Source organism: Heloderma suspectum, chromosome 3 (genome assembly GCF_057233095.1).
Source record: "Heloderma suspectum isolate Gila_16-S chromosome 3, 16-S_ref, whole genome shotgun sequence".
Classification (NCBI taxonomy): Eukaryota; Metazoa; Chordata; class Lepidosauria; order Squamata; family Helodermatidae; genus Heloderma; species Heloderma suspectum.
The window spans coordinates 9,382,074-9,397,722 of NC_139460.1; the positions used below are offsets into that span (position 1 = coordinate 9,382,074).

A 15,649-nucleotide genomic window follows, 5' to 3' on the forward strand; every position below is an offset into this window, starting at 1 on the left:
GAAAGGAAAATAAATCAAACCATGTATATGAAAAAAAAGATTTCTTACGGCCACAGAAAGAATGTTCCCAACAACAAAAAAAGTAGGCTGTAAGATACAAAAATTATATTTATTGAACCATTTGTTTTTATGTATAACAAGAAGTTTTTTTTTAATCCGTGGAGCAGTACAGCTGTCACCCTACGCCACTAAGGCCATGACAAAACAAAAACACCCAATGGATCAAGCCAATTCCTTGAAGAGTTTTTCACAATTTGTGTGACCCTGCAGGCCCACGATATTGCCCTGTCTCTTTCGTTAAACAGTATAACTTTCCCATCCCACGTGGTCAGCTGTGGATAAACAGACACAAAAATATGGGGGAAATTCTAGGACAATCTAGAATTCTGTTCTAAGTACAACTTTATTCCTTAATCTCTAGCATTCCTGTAAAGGCTTTCCAATCGTAAGCCATGATTAATCCTCCATTCAGACCCAAATTACTATAGTTTTCTTAAGAGAGAGTATGTGCGTGTGTATATAAGTGTGTTGTGTGTGTGTATATATAGCAACAGTGCCAAATCCTGTTTTATAAGCACATTTATAAAATCATTTACAGACCTAAATCTTCATGTTTAGGCCATTAATACAGACAAAGCAATTCCTGTTGTAACATCTTCAAGCTTGGAGAGCCTGTTCTGGAAATGCAGAGAGAAGAATCTAAAAGATACAAGACAGTACGTTTCAGTGGTACGAACTCCTGTTTGTCTTACAGAAAGAAGGGAGTGCAGAACAGCAGGGAAAAAGCATCTGTCATGCACAAGGAATCTGCTGGTACAGTTTCAAGACAAAAAAAGTTCTAGCAGGCACTGGAAAACCCAAATTCCATGTGAAGGGAACTTGAGAAGTAGGCGAAGTTATGCAAATCTGTTTTTCATGTTATCTGGATTTACAGACTTGGGAAGTCTTGGCAAGGAGGAGCAGTAGGGGAGTAAAAACCAGTAACAGAGGTATATTGGGGGTGGGAGGAGAAAGTAACATGGCCAGAGACCAAGAGGAGGACACATTGCCATAAACAATATGGAACTGCACCCAAGAGTACCTCATCCTGACTCCAGCCCCTGTGTTTTATTTTTTTCCTAGCAGAATTCGGTACCTCTTTCAATGAGGTTTCATGTCCCTCAGTCCCCTGTCCATTGTCACATGCTGCTTTCAGAGGCTGGGGCATTGTGCTGCTACCTCACGTTTGCATATACATTTCCGTAAGGCAGTGCTTCATTTAGCTGCAGGGGACGTGAATCACAATCCTGCCTGCAAGCGGGGCATGCTCCTTTGGCAAGCAACTGAGTGCCCAGCTTTTTTTTTTTCTTTTAAGGAAAGGTAAGTCACTAGCTCACAATCCCAACAGGAATGAGTGAAAAGACTCAAAAACAGCAGAGGGACAACCAGGGATAAAGAGATGAAGGAGCAGAATTTAGAAGCACTGGAGCAGACATACCCAGTGAGGATACGTTTTCAAACATGTTGAAGTCACTGGCATCAGGGTAAGGAACTTGACATATAGGTGAAATAATATATTATTTTTTTTATCCCACTCTTCCTCCAAGGAGCTCAGGGCAGCATACATGATTACCTCTCTCCATTTTATCCTCACAACAACTCTGTAACGTAGGCTGAGAGATAGTAACTGGCCCAAAGTCACCCAGCAAGCTTCATGGCTCATTATTGTTTTATTATAGTTTTTTTTCTTTTGTGTTGTAAGCTGCATTAAGGTTATTTGTAATCAGGCCAGGTAAAAACCATATAAATAAGACCAAAAAAATCAAACATCCTCAGGAATCTGAATTCAGAGATACTATATCCCTGATACTGTACAGAGAAACATAGCCCAAATATCACCATAATTCATATAATATTCAACATATGAGAACGTTTCTTATTTAACAGAAATATTCTATATGCTGTTTTCCAACTATAAAGAAAGTTAATGAACTAGAGGGGTTCAGGGAAACCAAGCTGCCATATAAGGGAGAGAGAGAAAATTGAGAATGTAAACCTTACAGCTGCCCATATCCTCCTCAATGATCGACATCAGCATCTTCAAACTGCCCAGCAACTGACGGTGCTGCGTCCACCTCCATTCCATCTAAAGTAAAGGCAGCAAACACGGAAAAGGTTGCAGACAAGTAGCGCCCTCTACTGCCAAAAGAAGGCTGACTCATGGGTCATAACAAGATTGGAAGGGCACAGACTGACTCTGTCCAACCTCCTTCCTCCACCGCCCCAAACTATGGCGCACAGCAGGTTGCCACAAAGAGAGCAAAAGCTACAAGGTACTTTGCACAGCAAACAGTTCAAGATGAAGAGGCATCGTTCTACTAAAATTTTATATGATCCAATGCCCTGGGAGCTCAAAGTTAAGCATATAAAAGGTGGGATTCAGATGTCATCCATTTAAAAACACTGGCGGAAGATGCCCGAGCTCTGACTTCTGGGGAAGCAGGTTCTTTAATTGGAGTAACTACAAGTAACATCCCCGACATATAAGAATATATGAGTCGTGCTGGATCGGAGCAGAGGCCTATCTAGTTCAGTATTCTGTTCACAATGGCCGAACAGCTGCCTGTGGGAAGCCTGCAAGCAAGACATGAGCACAATAGCACCCCCTTGCTCATGTTCCCCAGCAACAAGTATTCAGAAGCATACTGCCTCTGATGCTAGAAGTCATACATCAGGGTTAGTAGCCCTTGTTAGTCTTACCCACCATGAATTTGTCTAACCCCCTTTCAAAGCCATCCAAATTGGTGGCCGTCACTACATCTTGCTGGAGCAAATTCCATAGTTTAACTCTTTGCTGTGTGAAGAAGTTCCTCCTTTTATCTGTCCTGAATTTCCCACCATTCAGGCTCATGGGATGACCCCGGATTGTAGTATTATGAGAGTACTATGCCTCCTTATCCATTTTCTCAACACCATGCATAGTTTTATACACCATCATGCTTGTCACAGCCATGTGTCTGGACAGCTTAGCCAAGAGGTCTACACAATGTAACTGAGGGGAGGAGAGCTTTGTCTGAGCTCGCGTCTCAAAAAACTCTTTTCACATAGGACGACATCCAACCCACTGTCTCATCTGACAGAAGTGGTTATAAGCAGCTTACTTTACCTTGAAACCAGGACGCAGGGAAGGGAAGGCGGCGCACTTCAAACAGAGCATTCAGTCCACAACTGTGCAAGATTAACACGTACCTTCAAAGTCTCTGACAGAATCTTCTGTCCGTACCCCAGCCATGTGGTACTGAGTGCTTACAGACTGTGCCAACATGCCCTCCAATCTCTCCAGGGTGGCCTGACCCTCGGCAGTTAAACGTGACAAGCCTTCTTCATATGTGTAGAATGATGGTATGTCGCCTTGGCCTATTTCTGCAAACAACAACAAATCCGAACAGCTTTTCGGCGGCTGGACAAAACAGCTGGAGGCTTTGTTCAAATATGAATATTGCTCCCAAATACTACATCAGTCTTCCCCCAACCCAGCGCACCCCCCAGATGGGTTGGACTAAAACTCCCATCATCCCCAGCCAGCAGGGCCTCTGGCTTTGCTGACTGGGGATGACAGCAGCTGTAGTGTCATGCTGGCTAGGGATGATGGGAGTTTAGTCTAACACATCTGGGAAGCACCAGGTTGGGGATGGCTGTACCACATCTATGTCTACTAATGCTACAAGAGATTGAAAGAGAATCAGCACAATTCAGACTGGTTGGCCTTGCACCACACTACCTAACCTGCCACTGTCCTCTTTAAAATGGGAATGGCCTTTTAGCATTAGACTTGTTGATTATTGCTGTTTTATGAGAGCCAGCATGGTGTAGTGGCTAGAGTGCTGGACTGGGAGTCGGGAGATCCGGGTTCTAGTCCCCACTCGGCCATGGAAGCTCACTGGGTGACTTTGGGCCAGTCACAGACTCTCAGCCCAACCTACCTCACAGGGTTGTTGTTGTGAGGATAAAATGGAGAGGAGGAGGATTATGTACGCCGCCTTGAGTTCCTTGGAGGAAAAAAGGCGGGATATAAATGTAATAAATAAATAAATAAATAAATTTTAAATTTGTCTACTGATTTGAACTGTACACCCCTCTGAATGCCCATGTGCAGCAAAACAATCTACAACAAAGAATCAATAAATGGTGGTACTGCTGCTTCCATCTCATCCAGAGCAAGACTGTAACAGCACAAATGCAGTCTAAGAATGCAGTCCTGAAACCTCACATTCTGTGGCATCTTCTGTCAAAAATGCAGAGTTCTGTAACAAGGAAACCCAAATTCTAGCAAACCGCCTGTATCCGCTTCTTGGTAACCAGCTGAGTGAAGCAGGCCATTCGGTTTAATGTGCCTGTCTGTAAAACCATCTCCTTTGAACACCGACATCTCAGAATAAAATTGGACCTGCATGTACTGGAAACAATTTTACGTTTCAAGTACAAACATGCTTAATTCTTGTGCTAATTTTCAGGGCCACAGAAGAAGGAGTCCAAATACACGATAATATGGTATCTCCTTTGAAGGCCAAGATAGCAGAAGAAATTAAATTCCGTCTTTATACAACAAATGAGCAGATACATGGAATATACACAGCTACTGCTTCGACTGTCCACACCAGGGACTGGCATCCAAAGAGCCAAGCAACTAGCTATGTACACCCAAAAGGGGCCTCAAATTTGTTTTGCTCGAACAGTGTCCCCTCCCTGCCCCACCCCCAATATTTCATAGGACAGAACCTTTGGAAGAGAAGCGTTTCAAAAGGAGCTTGTGATAAGCAGAGGTTGCGCGGTAGACTGTCTGAGGAAAGCCCACCATTTCACTACTTCACTTGCTAGTCTTCCCAAACACATGGGGCGCACGTTAATCCAAAGAATAAATAAAAATATGTATTCATTCATACATCCATCTCTGTTGGAGTAAGAATTAGCAAGCTTCTGAGCAGGACTTCAAAACCTCAGGCCTGTGGGCCCACTCTGTGCATCTGGGTTTCCCCAGACTGTTCGTTGGCTGTTTTCCCGGCCTTTGTGCACCCACATTCTAGAAAGCTGAAATGCCTCTCCTAAAGCTTAGTCACTGGCAGTAAGTGCTTTAAGCTAAAACAGAGGGGGGGGGGGTTTGCATTTTGGCCCTGCCCACCACTGGAATGCAACCACCCAAAAGCTTCTCCGAAATGGAATTTGGCCCTTGGACTGAAAGAGGTCTAAATCCCCGCAAGAGGTATAGAAGACGGAAGGACGTGTTCTGTGTCGCTCAAAAATGGCAATATTTGTGCTACCTAAGCTCCATGTAAGAACTGCCTTATTGGGTCAGACCAAAGGCCCATCTGGACCAGCATTCTCCAGTAGCAGCCCTTGGGGGCTCACGGGCAGTGCCTAACGCAGAAGCTACACCCTGCTTGCCCCTAACATCCAGGCAGAGACCCACTGCCACTAATCACCGAGGGGCCATTCAGCCCTGCATGGCTGATATCCACTGACAGACCTAGCTTCCATGAATTTATCTAATCTTGGGGTATCCAGCCAATGTTGTAAAATATATTCCCTTCCAAGAGCTACTCCAGTGGATGCAGAGTTAATAGTAAGGGACAGACGACTAGCAAACTGCATATTTTTACTGAACTTCTGGTTTTTAATGCTGAATTGTTCTTGAGACTGTTACACGCCACGAGCTGTAGGGAATCAGGTAGAATAGAGGCCTAACAAACAGGTACTGGCTCAAAAACAAACATGCTTTTGAGCCATTCTTCACCTCTGGAGAGACACCGAGCTGCCAGCGATTGTGGCCTATTGCGGGTCAAGAACGAACTCCAAAACTTAAGGGAATTCACCGTAACAAAGCTCCACTTACCATGGGCCTCAACATCGTATTCATCACCGTCATAATCGTTGTCGGAGTCTTCATCTTCAGGGTCAGGATGCAGGGCTTGGCATTCACACATGGCGGAGAACATGGCTTCAACTGGGTAAAACACAAACACACCACTTGTCTAATCAAATGATGTGAAGAACGGCCATATGAAGGTGCTTCATCCTGGGTCAAACCGTCAGTCCACCTAGTCCGGTATGGCAGTGGCTCTCTAGGATCTCCGCCCAACATGGCACCCTCCAGATCTCATACAGCTCCCATCATCTCAGCCATTGGAATGGGACGGGACTTGCAGTCCAACAGATCTGGAGGGCACCAGGTTGGGAGAAGGCCGGTCTCAGGCCACAGTCCCTCCCAGGCCTGTAATCAGCATCATTCAGCTGGAGATGCCAGGTGACTGAACGTTTTGATAAAGACACAGAACAGCTGCCCTTCAGCCTGGAAGAACGACTCAGGCTTTCTTGAGTTGGACTACGCTCCTGCTGAGGGACCACCAAGGGAGCGCTTCCCGAGGAATGAGGGACCGTGGGAACCCTGCAGGCCACATTCAACACGTGCTTCGCAGACCAAGGCTGGCTCTACAAGCAACGCAGCACCCCAGGTTCTGCTCCACCTCTCTGAGAGCACAGCCAAAGATGCTTCTCAGCCACCAGTTCATTATTTCTGGCCGTGAAAGCTGTGCTGAGTGGTCAGTCATGGGACAGGCTGCAAGCGGCTTATCAGCTCTGTTACTATCAAGGCAATAAGATGAACAAGCTAGAGATGAACAATTTCCAGTGATTTTGAGACCATGGGAAAAAATGGGGTTTGGGGGAAAAAAATGGAAATTTTCAGCACCCATCAGCTATAGGCAGCAGGGCCAATGTTCAGGAATGCTGGGCCCTGTAGTCTAAAACTTCCAGAGGGCACCAGGTTGGAGAGGGCTACTTTAGGAACATAAAGCAGCCTGTCTGTTCCTAAAGTTATTTTATGTATAACGTGTTTTGCTCTTAACATTATCTTATATTTTAAAACTTTCAAAAGTAAACTCAGTTAGTAAATCTGTAATTATTGTCTGAATAGATTAGAACAAAAGCCAAGCTCTTGTGAATGCACATTTACTGTCAAGAATGCACAATGGTGACTCTACTCACATGTTGGGAAACTGAGCATAAACATCTATCAGTAAAATATATTTTAGATCAATAATTTTAAAAAGGAACAAAAGAACTAACTATGCTGGAAATCTTACAGAGAGGATTAAAAAATATTTTCCTCCATGGCTTCATTATTTCCAGACATTTTACATCTCTAGTCTTTCTGTAAAAGTGTTCTTATTATAGCGTTCTTAGAAATCATTTCGGGGGGAGTAAAGGCTGGGTAATGGTATAAAAATACTTTGTCTTAAATTCTAAAAGAAAATATTTCCTAATCGAAAGCTGTTCAATTTTTCCAATTTTTTCAGAAAAAAACAAAAACAGCCCTCAGAAAAAAATGGGGAAAAAACGGGGGGGGGGGGGTCGAATTTTTCCAGGCTTTTCCAGCTCTACCCCAGGGTCCGATACTGAGGGCGAAGGACTTCCCTCTCCTCCTTTGCCACGGTCGCAGTGGGGAATAGGAGCACATCTCGGCAACAGAGCACAGTATTTCCCAGTGCTCTAGGTTAGGACAAGAAGATGCAAGCGGCCTAGCCACAACCTTACCGACACAGCATATGTACAGAGTTCCCTAAGCGAGGACTGTCTGGCCCAATTCTTGCAAGAGTCTCTCTGACATCAGAGAAGCTGAGCCAATAGCAGCCATAACAAGTGGGGTCTACCACAGACCACCCTGGGCCAGGCAACTGATTCACTTTCAACAGTAACACGCAGACCCACTGAGACATCTGAGCGGCTCCAAGCCAACAACAGCAAGAGGCCAGGCCAGCAGGGGGGACAGAAGAAAAGCTGGCAGAGAATGCGGGACTGTATTTGACGACAAGGTCCATGAGAGCAATGGGACCTTAGCCAGCCCCCAGGGAACAGGAGTAGTGGTGCATAGAGAAGGCATCAGTCATTCTCTATTTTAAGTGACAATGCTTGATCAGCACATGTAGCAATCTATGAAGAGCGGGGACACGCAAGAATCTTACAGGGCAAAAAACAAGAGCCAGCCACATTGCATCATTCAAAAAGGTAGACACACAGGTGGGCTAGGGGACTCTCTCTCCTTGCTCCTCTCATGCAGGATAGATCCCTGATGAACCGAGATGGAATTCTTGCTCTCTAAGGCTCCACTTAAGCTTGCCACACAGCTCTTTCTACTTACGGGCCGATTTGTCGCTGGGTATAAATCGGAATTCTGAAATGGGCTCAAGCTCCTCCTCCTCCTCGCTCTCCTCCTCCTCCTCCTTTTCTCTCATGGGAGCTTCTTCTTCGACTATGGAAATAAAAGGCAGATGCTGGTCAAGAGAGTGACATTTCTGGTTAATTTCCCCAGTGGTCTATGCCAGCCTTCTCTCAACCCAGCGTCCTCTGGATGTGTTGGACTGCAACTCCCATCATCCCCAGCCAGCAGGGCTGTGCGAACACAAGGCTGGTCTGTGCGAACACAAAGTTACTTGGACTTTGAACTTAAGTGCCATTCATTTCAATGGGTCTACTCTACATAGGACGGACACTGGGTACAAGCCAATAATCCAGGACCCCATTTCTCAGACAGCTTGAACAACACCAGTCCTTTGTAAATAGCTGAAAAAAAAGCTGCAGGGAATTTTAATTGGGAAATAATATCAGTATCATTTTAGGTCTCTATAAGGTATTCTTCCAAAACCAGCTGTACTGAAGGCATGCAAGTTTGCATGATTTGCGTCTGGTGGCCATCAGGAGGGGCATGGAGCGATGACATTCTTCCCCTTGCACACTGGAAATCAGATTTAGCAACCCCCTAGCTTGAGAGATTTCACAAGGCACTGTCTGCATCAAGGCCGGGAAACCTGTGCGCCCCCCCCCCCCATGTTGTAAGATTCCAACTCACATTAGTCCCAGTTGCATGGCCAATGGTCAGGGGACCACAGGTCCCCCAGCCCTGGTTTACACACTTTCAAGCCACTCTTTGCAAACATGTCTAGAAACTTATTCTTAAAAAATATATAGAAACCCAGTTCCTCAGGAAGTTGGATTCTGAAGCAAACACCACATACTGTGTGTCAGCAGGATTGCACCTGATTTATATTCTTTGTCAATCGCTTTCAGTCTGCAGGAATACAGAATTTTTGGGTTATTCCAAACCGTGCAAAAGCCCACCTGACTACCCACAGATATAGGAAAGGGAGATTAGAGGGAATAAAGGACTGGGTAGCTTATTTCCTAAGACTATCTAGTGCTATTCCAACTGGAATCTCTACCACTCTGCACTGATGCTGTGCAACATGGCCAAGTTTTGCTTTGAGAATCAAATGGCCCACATCAAGAGGTGTTTTTCCCAGCAAACCTTGCATGTCTCATGATGCCAATATGCCACATGGCAGCACAGCTAAAATTTGGTGGTGTAACTGGTTGGGATGACCCTGCCTACATGCACTCTGCTATGGCTTAACCTTCAAAAGGCTGATGCCCGGGGATTCTACCCTGCTCCAGCATTGCAATGTTAATGGAACATATGGATGAGAGTGTTCAGCACTGTAGAGCACAATCTATAGCAGGGAGAGCAACTTCGGCAGGGGCACGAACCTGCTGCAGGAAGCTAGCCATGCAAAAGGGCACAGACCATACTAAGACGGGCATCCATGTGAGTTGCACACTGCAGGTTTAGTCAAAAGCCCTAGAATGAAGCACAATTCCCCAAGATCAGGGCTGCCTACACATGTGCCATTTCCTCAACTGGCCAGCACTGCCTCCAGAGTTGAAGACTTCCATAGAGAGCTTTTAAACTAGGTTGAGAAAAGCTAAAAACCATGACAGCCATAATCAACCAGCTTGTTCTAAAGAGCCACCTGTCTGATAGTCCATGCTTCAAAAAAGCTACTGAATAGTTAGGAGGCCTGGATACTAAAGGCCTATGCTTCTTTCTTTCCTTTAGTTGAATTCAAGTCATCTAGGCCAATTCCATCCAAAGCAGCCAGGGTCACACACACGAGGCTGCTCCCATGTTATCCTCACACCACTCTTGCAAGGTAGACCAGGCCTGACATCCAGACTTGCCCACAACCACCCAGTGAACGTCATGACCAAGCAGGGATTTGAACTTGGCGTTGCTGCAATCCCAAACTCCATTCACTCCACTAGAGCGGCTCTCTCCTGAGAGTGCAAAGACGGCTCCATACCTTCAAACTTTGCATTTACCATGACGTACAAATGCTCCCATGGGTAGGCATTCAGGTCCCTGGAGATGGCATGTAAGCTTATGATGGGGTAGTCCAAGGAGAACCCGAGGCCAGATGTCTCTATCCATGACAGACGGCTGGAAGAAAAGAAACCCAAAGAAATAACCCAGGTGATGAGAGGAGAAATTCAGTTATGTCTGTAAAGTTACACATGTCAAAAGCAAGCTCAGCCATTCTTCCTCCCAGCCACCCTCCTCCTGCAGCCCACCTGTATTCTAGGAGAGAGGGAGGAATAGCAGCTAAGAGGTGCCAAGTCATTCCAGCCTCCTAGTCAATGGCAATTTCTACCTGGACAAGTCTATTCCCAGGTTATCAAAACACCTGATGCAGGATACATTAATGACTTTCTATACTGAATTCTGCCAAAGCATTTGAGATGGTTCACAACTTGAGGTTTTAAATAAGTTAATCACACTCCAAGAGACAGGACACAAAAAACCCCAAAAGGATGGGGTGGAATCCAGTGAAGTCTTTCTGCTAATAAAAGTGTTCCATCAGCAGAAATGGCAGCGAGCCTCCCTGAAGCGCCCTTAAAACCTGCTCCAGAGCCAATTTCAGGGGACACAGGAGCTGAAAATCCTGTTGTACGAGTAGGCCTCCATTCACGTATCATGGGATTCTGCCCAGGGAGAGGGAAGGGGAAAATAACCAGCTTCAAGTGCTGCATTATTTTATAGTGCTACATAAGGACAAGGTGGTCCAGTCACGGCAGGAGGCAGTTCTGGAAGAGAGTAGCCAAGTGGCGGCTGAGGACAGGGATCCTCACTGTCTCAGGATTGACATGCTGTACTATATTGGCCACAATAAAAGGATTCCAGTTATGGGCATGTCAGAACAGCACTGCTGTGATGGTCAAACTACTACTTTTTGAGGGCTAAGAGCCCTGCTTCCAACAGCACAAGAGACGACTCTACACATGGACATCACCAGATGGTCAATATTGAAATCAGATTGATTGTGTCCTTCGCAGTCAAAGATGGAGAAGCTCTATACAGTCAGTAAAAACAAGACCTGGAGCTGACTGTGGCTCAGATCATGAGCTTCTTGTTGCAAAATTTCAGCTTAAATTGAAGAACGTAGGGAAAACCACTAAACCATTCAGATATGACCTAAATCATATCCCTTATGAATATACAGTGGAGGTGAGGAATAGATTTCAGGGATTAGACCGGATAGACAGAGTGCCTGAGGAACTATGGATGGAGGTCCGTAACACTGTTCAGGAGGCAGCAACAAAATCCATCCCAAAGAAAAAGAAATGTAAGAAAGCCAAGTGGCTGTCTGATGAGGCTTTACAAGTAGCTGAAGAAAGAAGGGAAGCGAAAAGCAAGGGAGAAAGGGGAAGATATATCCAACTGAATGCAGAGTTCCAGAGAATAGCAAGGAGAGACAAGAAGGCCTTCTTAAATGAACAATGCAAGGAAATTGAGGAAAACAACAGAATAGGAAAGACTAGAGATCTCTTCAAGAAAATCGGAGATCTCAAGGGAACGTTTTGTGCAAAGACGGGCATGATAAAGGACAAAGAAGGCAGGGACCTAACACAAGCAGATGAGATTAAGAAGCGGTGGCAAGAATACACAGAAGAACTATGCAGGAAAGATCTGAATGTCCCTGATAGCCATGATAGTGCGGTCACTGAACTTGAGCCGGACATCCTCAAGAGTGAAGTCAAGTGGGCCTTAGGAAGCATTACTAACAACAAAGCTAGCAGAGATGACAGTATTCCAGCTGAGCTATTTAAAATCCTAAAAGATGATGCTGTTAAAGTGCTGCATTCAATATGCCAACAAATCTGGAACACTCAACAATGGCCACAAGACTGGAAAAGGTCAGTTGACATTCCAATTCCAAAGAAGGGCAACGCCAAAGAGTGTTCAAACTACCGCAAAATTGCGCTCATTTCACATGCTAGCAAGGTTATGCTCAAAATCCTACAAGCTAGGCTTCAGCAATATGTGAACCGAGAACTACCGGAAGTACAAGCTGGGTTTCGAAGAGGCAGAGGAACTAGAGATCAAATCGCCAACATTCGCTGCATCATGGAGAAAGCAAGAGAATTCCAGAAAAACGTCTATTTCTGCTTCATTGACTACGCTAAACCCTTTGATTGTGTGGATCATAACAAACTGTGGCAAATTCTTAAAGTGATGGGAGTACCAGACCACCTGACCTGTCTCCTGAGAAACCTGTACGAGGGTCAAGAAGCAACAGTAAGAACCAGACATGGAACAACCGAGTGGTTCAAAATTGGGAAAGGAGTACGACAAGGCTGCATATTGTCACCCTGCTTATTTAACTTATATGCAGAGTACATTATGAGAAACGCCGGGTTGGATGAATCACAGGTCGGAATTAAGATTGCCGGGAGAATTATCAACAACCTCCGATATGCAGACGATACCACCCTAACGACAGAAAGTGAAGAGGATCTAAAGAGCCTCTTGTTGAGGGTGAAAGAGGAGAGTGCAAAAGCTGGTTTGAAACTCAACATTAAAAAAACGAAGATCATCTGGCCCCATCACTTCCTGGCATATAGAAGGGGAAGAAATGGAAGCAGTGACAGATTTTATTTTCTTGGGCTCCAAGATCACCGCAGACGGTGACTGTAGCCCTGAAATTAAAAGACGCTTGCTCCTTGGGAGGAAAGCTATGGCAAACCTAGACAGCATAGTAAGAAGCAGAGACATCACCTCGCCGACAAAGGTCCGTCTAATCAAAGCTATGGTTTTCCCAGGAGTAATGTATGGCTGTGAGAGCTGGACTATACGGAAGGCTGAGCGCCGAAGAATTGATGCTTTCGAACTGTGGTGCTGGAGAAGACTCTTACGAGTCCCCTGGACTGCAAGGAGGTCAGATCAGTCTATCCTAAAGGAAATCAACCCTGAGTGCTCATTGGAAGGACAGATATTGAAGCTGAACCTCAAATATTTTGGCCACCTAATGCGAAGAGAAAACTCTCTGGAAAAGACCCTGATGCTGGGAAAGAATGAAGGCAAAAGGAGAAGGGGACGGCAGAGGATGAGATGGCTAGATAGCATCACCGATGCAATGAATATGAACTTGAGCACACTCCGGGAGAGCGCGCAGGACAGGAAGGCCTGGCGTGCTATGGTCCATGGGGTCACGAAGAGTCGGACGCGACTGAATGACTGAACAACAAAGAGCCCTGCTGCTCTTTGCCCTTTAGTGTGCGTGTGTGTAGACACGCGTGTACCAGTTAAGAACAAATAGCAAACATGGGTGTTCAAGTGCTTAACACAGGGATGGGGAATTATACTGGTTCTGTACCACCACACAGGCTGGCGTAAATCAGGGGCGGGGCCCCACCCTTGATGTCTTCAGGTCCCAGGCTGAAGCGCTGGCCAGCCAAGACTTCGGCTGGAAAGCCAGCTTCGCTTGTCCCTTTCCTTTCCTGTGTAGGGAGGGCAAGGGATGAGCAGAGCGCACTTGAGCAGCGCTCCCTGGGGCTCCTGGAAGCACCAGCTAACTGCGCTGCTGGCCTCACTCATCCCTTGTCTTCCCCGTTCGGGGAGAAACCCCCAGCCCAAATGATCATATGAGCTTCTAGGAGCTGTGGAATGTTGAGAGCGTAAAGATGTTAAAATTCTAGAATGTATCATATGCACTCTATTCACTTGACTATTCTACCAACATGTGAGTGGGACCACTGACTAGCCTTCTCCCAACATCGTGTACTCCGGCATCCACATGTACAATGTGAACATCTGCAGGGAGGCAGTTGTACTTCACAAGTACAATGGTAAGCAGAAAGGCTTCCACATCATCTATATCCCCTTGTTCCTCACCCCCCACTTGCTGCAGTTTGCCAGGGGAGCGGGAAGGGCAAGACTGCTGCACAATCACAGCCATGCTAATATCCTGGACTTGTGCATTGTCTCCTAAGAGCAACTTCCACTTTCACCTGGGGAAATTATTGTGGGGGGAAAGGCAGGCAGACAGTGAGAGTCCAGGAATTAGATTTATAAGGGCAATTGAACCATACAATGTTGATGTTATCAGCTACGAACCCTGGTTGCTCCTGGAGGTAGACATAGGGCTAGGAAGATGCACACAATGGGGTTTTAAAACTCCATCTCATACTATTCTTTCCTCTTGCCATGCCCATGCAGTATAGAACAATAACGTGCTCAGGCTCAGAGCTGCCACCCAGCACTGATTCTGAGCCCTTTAGCCTTGCATAAGGCAACAGGTGAAGGTTTCAAGAGAACAGGAAAAGATGCGGGGGGATGTCCTCTGCAGGTCTCAAAGAGCTGGAGTCTCTTAAAGCCTAAGAGAAACACTCCTGTTGTGGGCTGGAGATACACTGCAACATTTTGCTTTTGCTGCAACAGACTAACACAGCTACCTCTCTGGAATCTGGCATTTGGAAACAAACAGTGACCTCTAAATCTAGTGGAGCTAGTTATCTAGCATGGCTGTTTTTGCTGCATTTCTATCCCACCCTCCTGCCATCATGCAACTTAAGATAGCGTGTTCACAGGGTGCCCGGGCCATCTCCCATCCAGGCACTGAGCATACCCAAGCCTGCTTCGCTTCAACAAAAGGTTCCGAACACCGTGTGCCTCCAGGACATTCTCTCCCCTCTACCTCCCTGAATCTGCCACACCCAGAGCCGGCAGCGATCACATCAACGTTGCCTGACAAGGACGCGAAGCCGGCCCTACTGGGCCAGTCCAACGGCCCATTTGGCCCAACATCCTGCTCCCCACAGGGGCTGGAAGGCAACCCCGCTCCTCTCTCTTGCTTGCTCCCCGGCATCTGGCACTCAGTCCGACCTACCTCACGGGGCTGTTGTGAGGATAAGAGGAGGAGGAGGGGGGCCATGTGAGCCTCTTGGGGCGCCTTGCGGGGGCGGGGAGGCGGACTAGACGGGCCGTAACACGTAAATGCCCCGCCTCTGAGGCCGTGCGAAGAGCCCCGGGCCCGCTGGCATGGCTACCGGCTCGCGATTTTCCGACCGGCCATCGCCGGCCTGCGCCGCCTTGAGACCCCTGGAACTGAGGCCGCCTGGCTCAGCGCCCACGTCGCGCCTCCCGGCCGGAGGCCTGCGGGGCCCCGCGCCGCGCCGCGCCCCCGCCCGGGCGCGCGAGGCCTGGCCGCCTCATCCCGCCGGGGTTCCTCGCCCGCAGCCCGCGCCCGGCTGACGGCGAGCCGCCTCCCCTGCCCGCGCAGGCTCCCCGGCCGCGGCGGCCTCACCTCTCGGCGACGTAGAGGCAGCCGGTGCCCAGGCCCCGCCCCCCGAGCACGGCCTCGGTGTCGGGCTGCCGCAGCCGGACCCCGTCGCCGGGCCCCGGGAGACGCTTCAGGAAGCTCATGGCGGAGCGCGCGCGAGTCCGGCCTCCTCCCTGGGCTGCCGCGCCACGGCCGGCCGCGCCGGAAGCGCCGCCCGCCGACGC

The 15,649-nt window shown here is 47.3% G+C and overlaps 1 protein-coding gene across 1 annotated transcript; it reads right to left on the bottom strand.

Annotated features, from left to right (window-relative positions):
- Positions 1 to 564: 564 nt before the first annotated feature.
- CLNS1A (chloride nucleotide-sensitive channel 1A) lies at positions 565 to 15,649 on the bottom strand. Its single transcript, XM_084842479.1, has 7 exons — positions 15,450 to 15,649; positions 10,170 to 10,306; positions 8,174 to 8,284; positions 5,870 to 5,980; positions 3,229 to 3,402; positions 2,041 to 2,125; positions 565 to 699 (listed from the first exon to the last, which is right to left on the bottom strand). The coding sequence occupies exons 1-6, from the start codon at positions 15,566 to 15,568 to the stop codon at positions 2,058 to 2,060; spliced, it is 720 nt and encodes a 239-aa protein (XP_084698605.1). The 5' UTR covers positions 15,569 to 15,649; the 3' UTR covers positions 565 to 699; positions 2,041 to 2,057.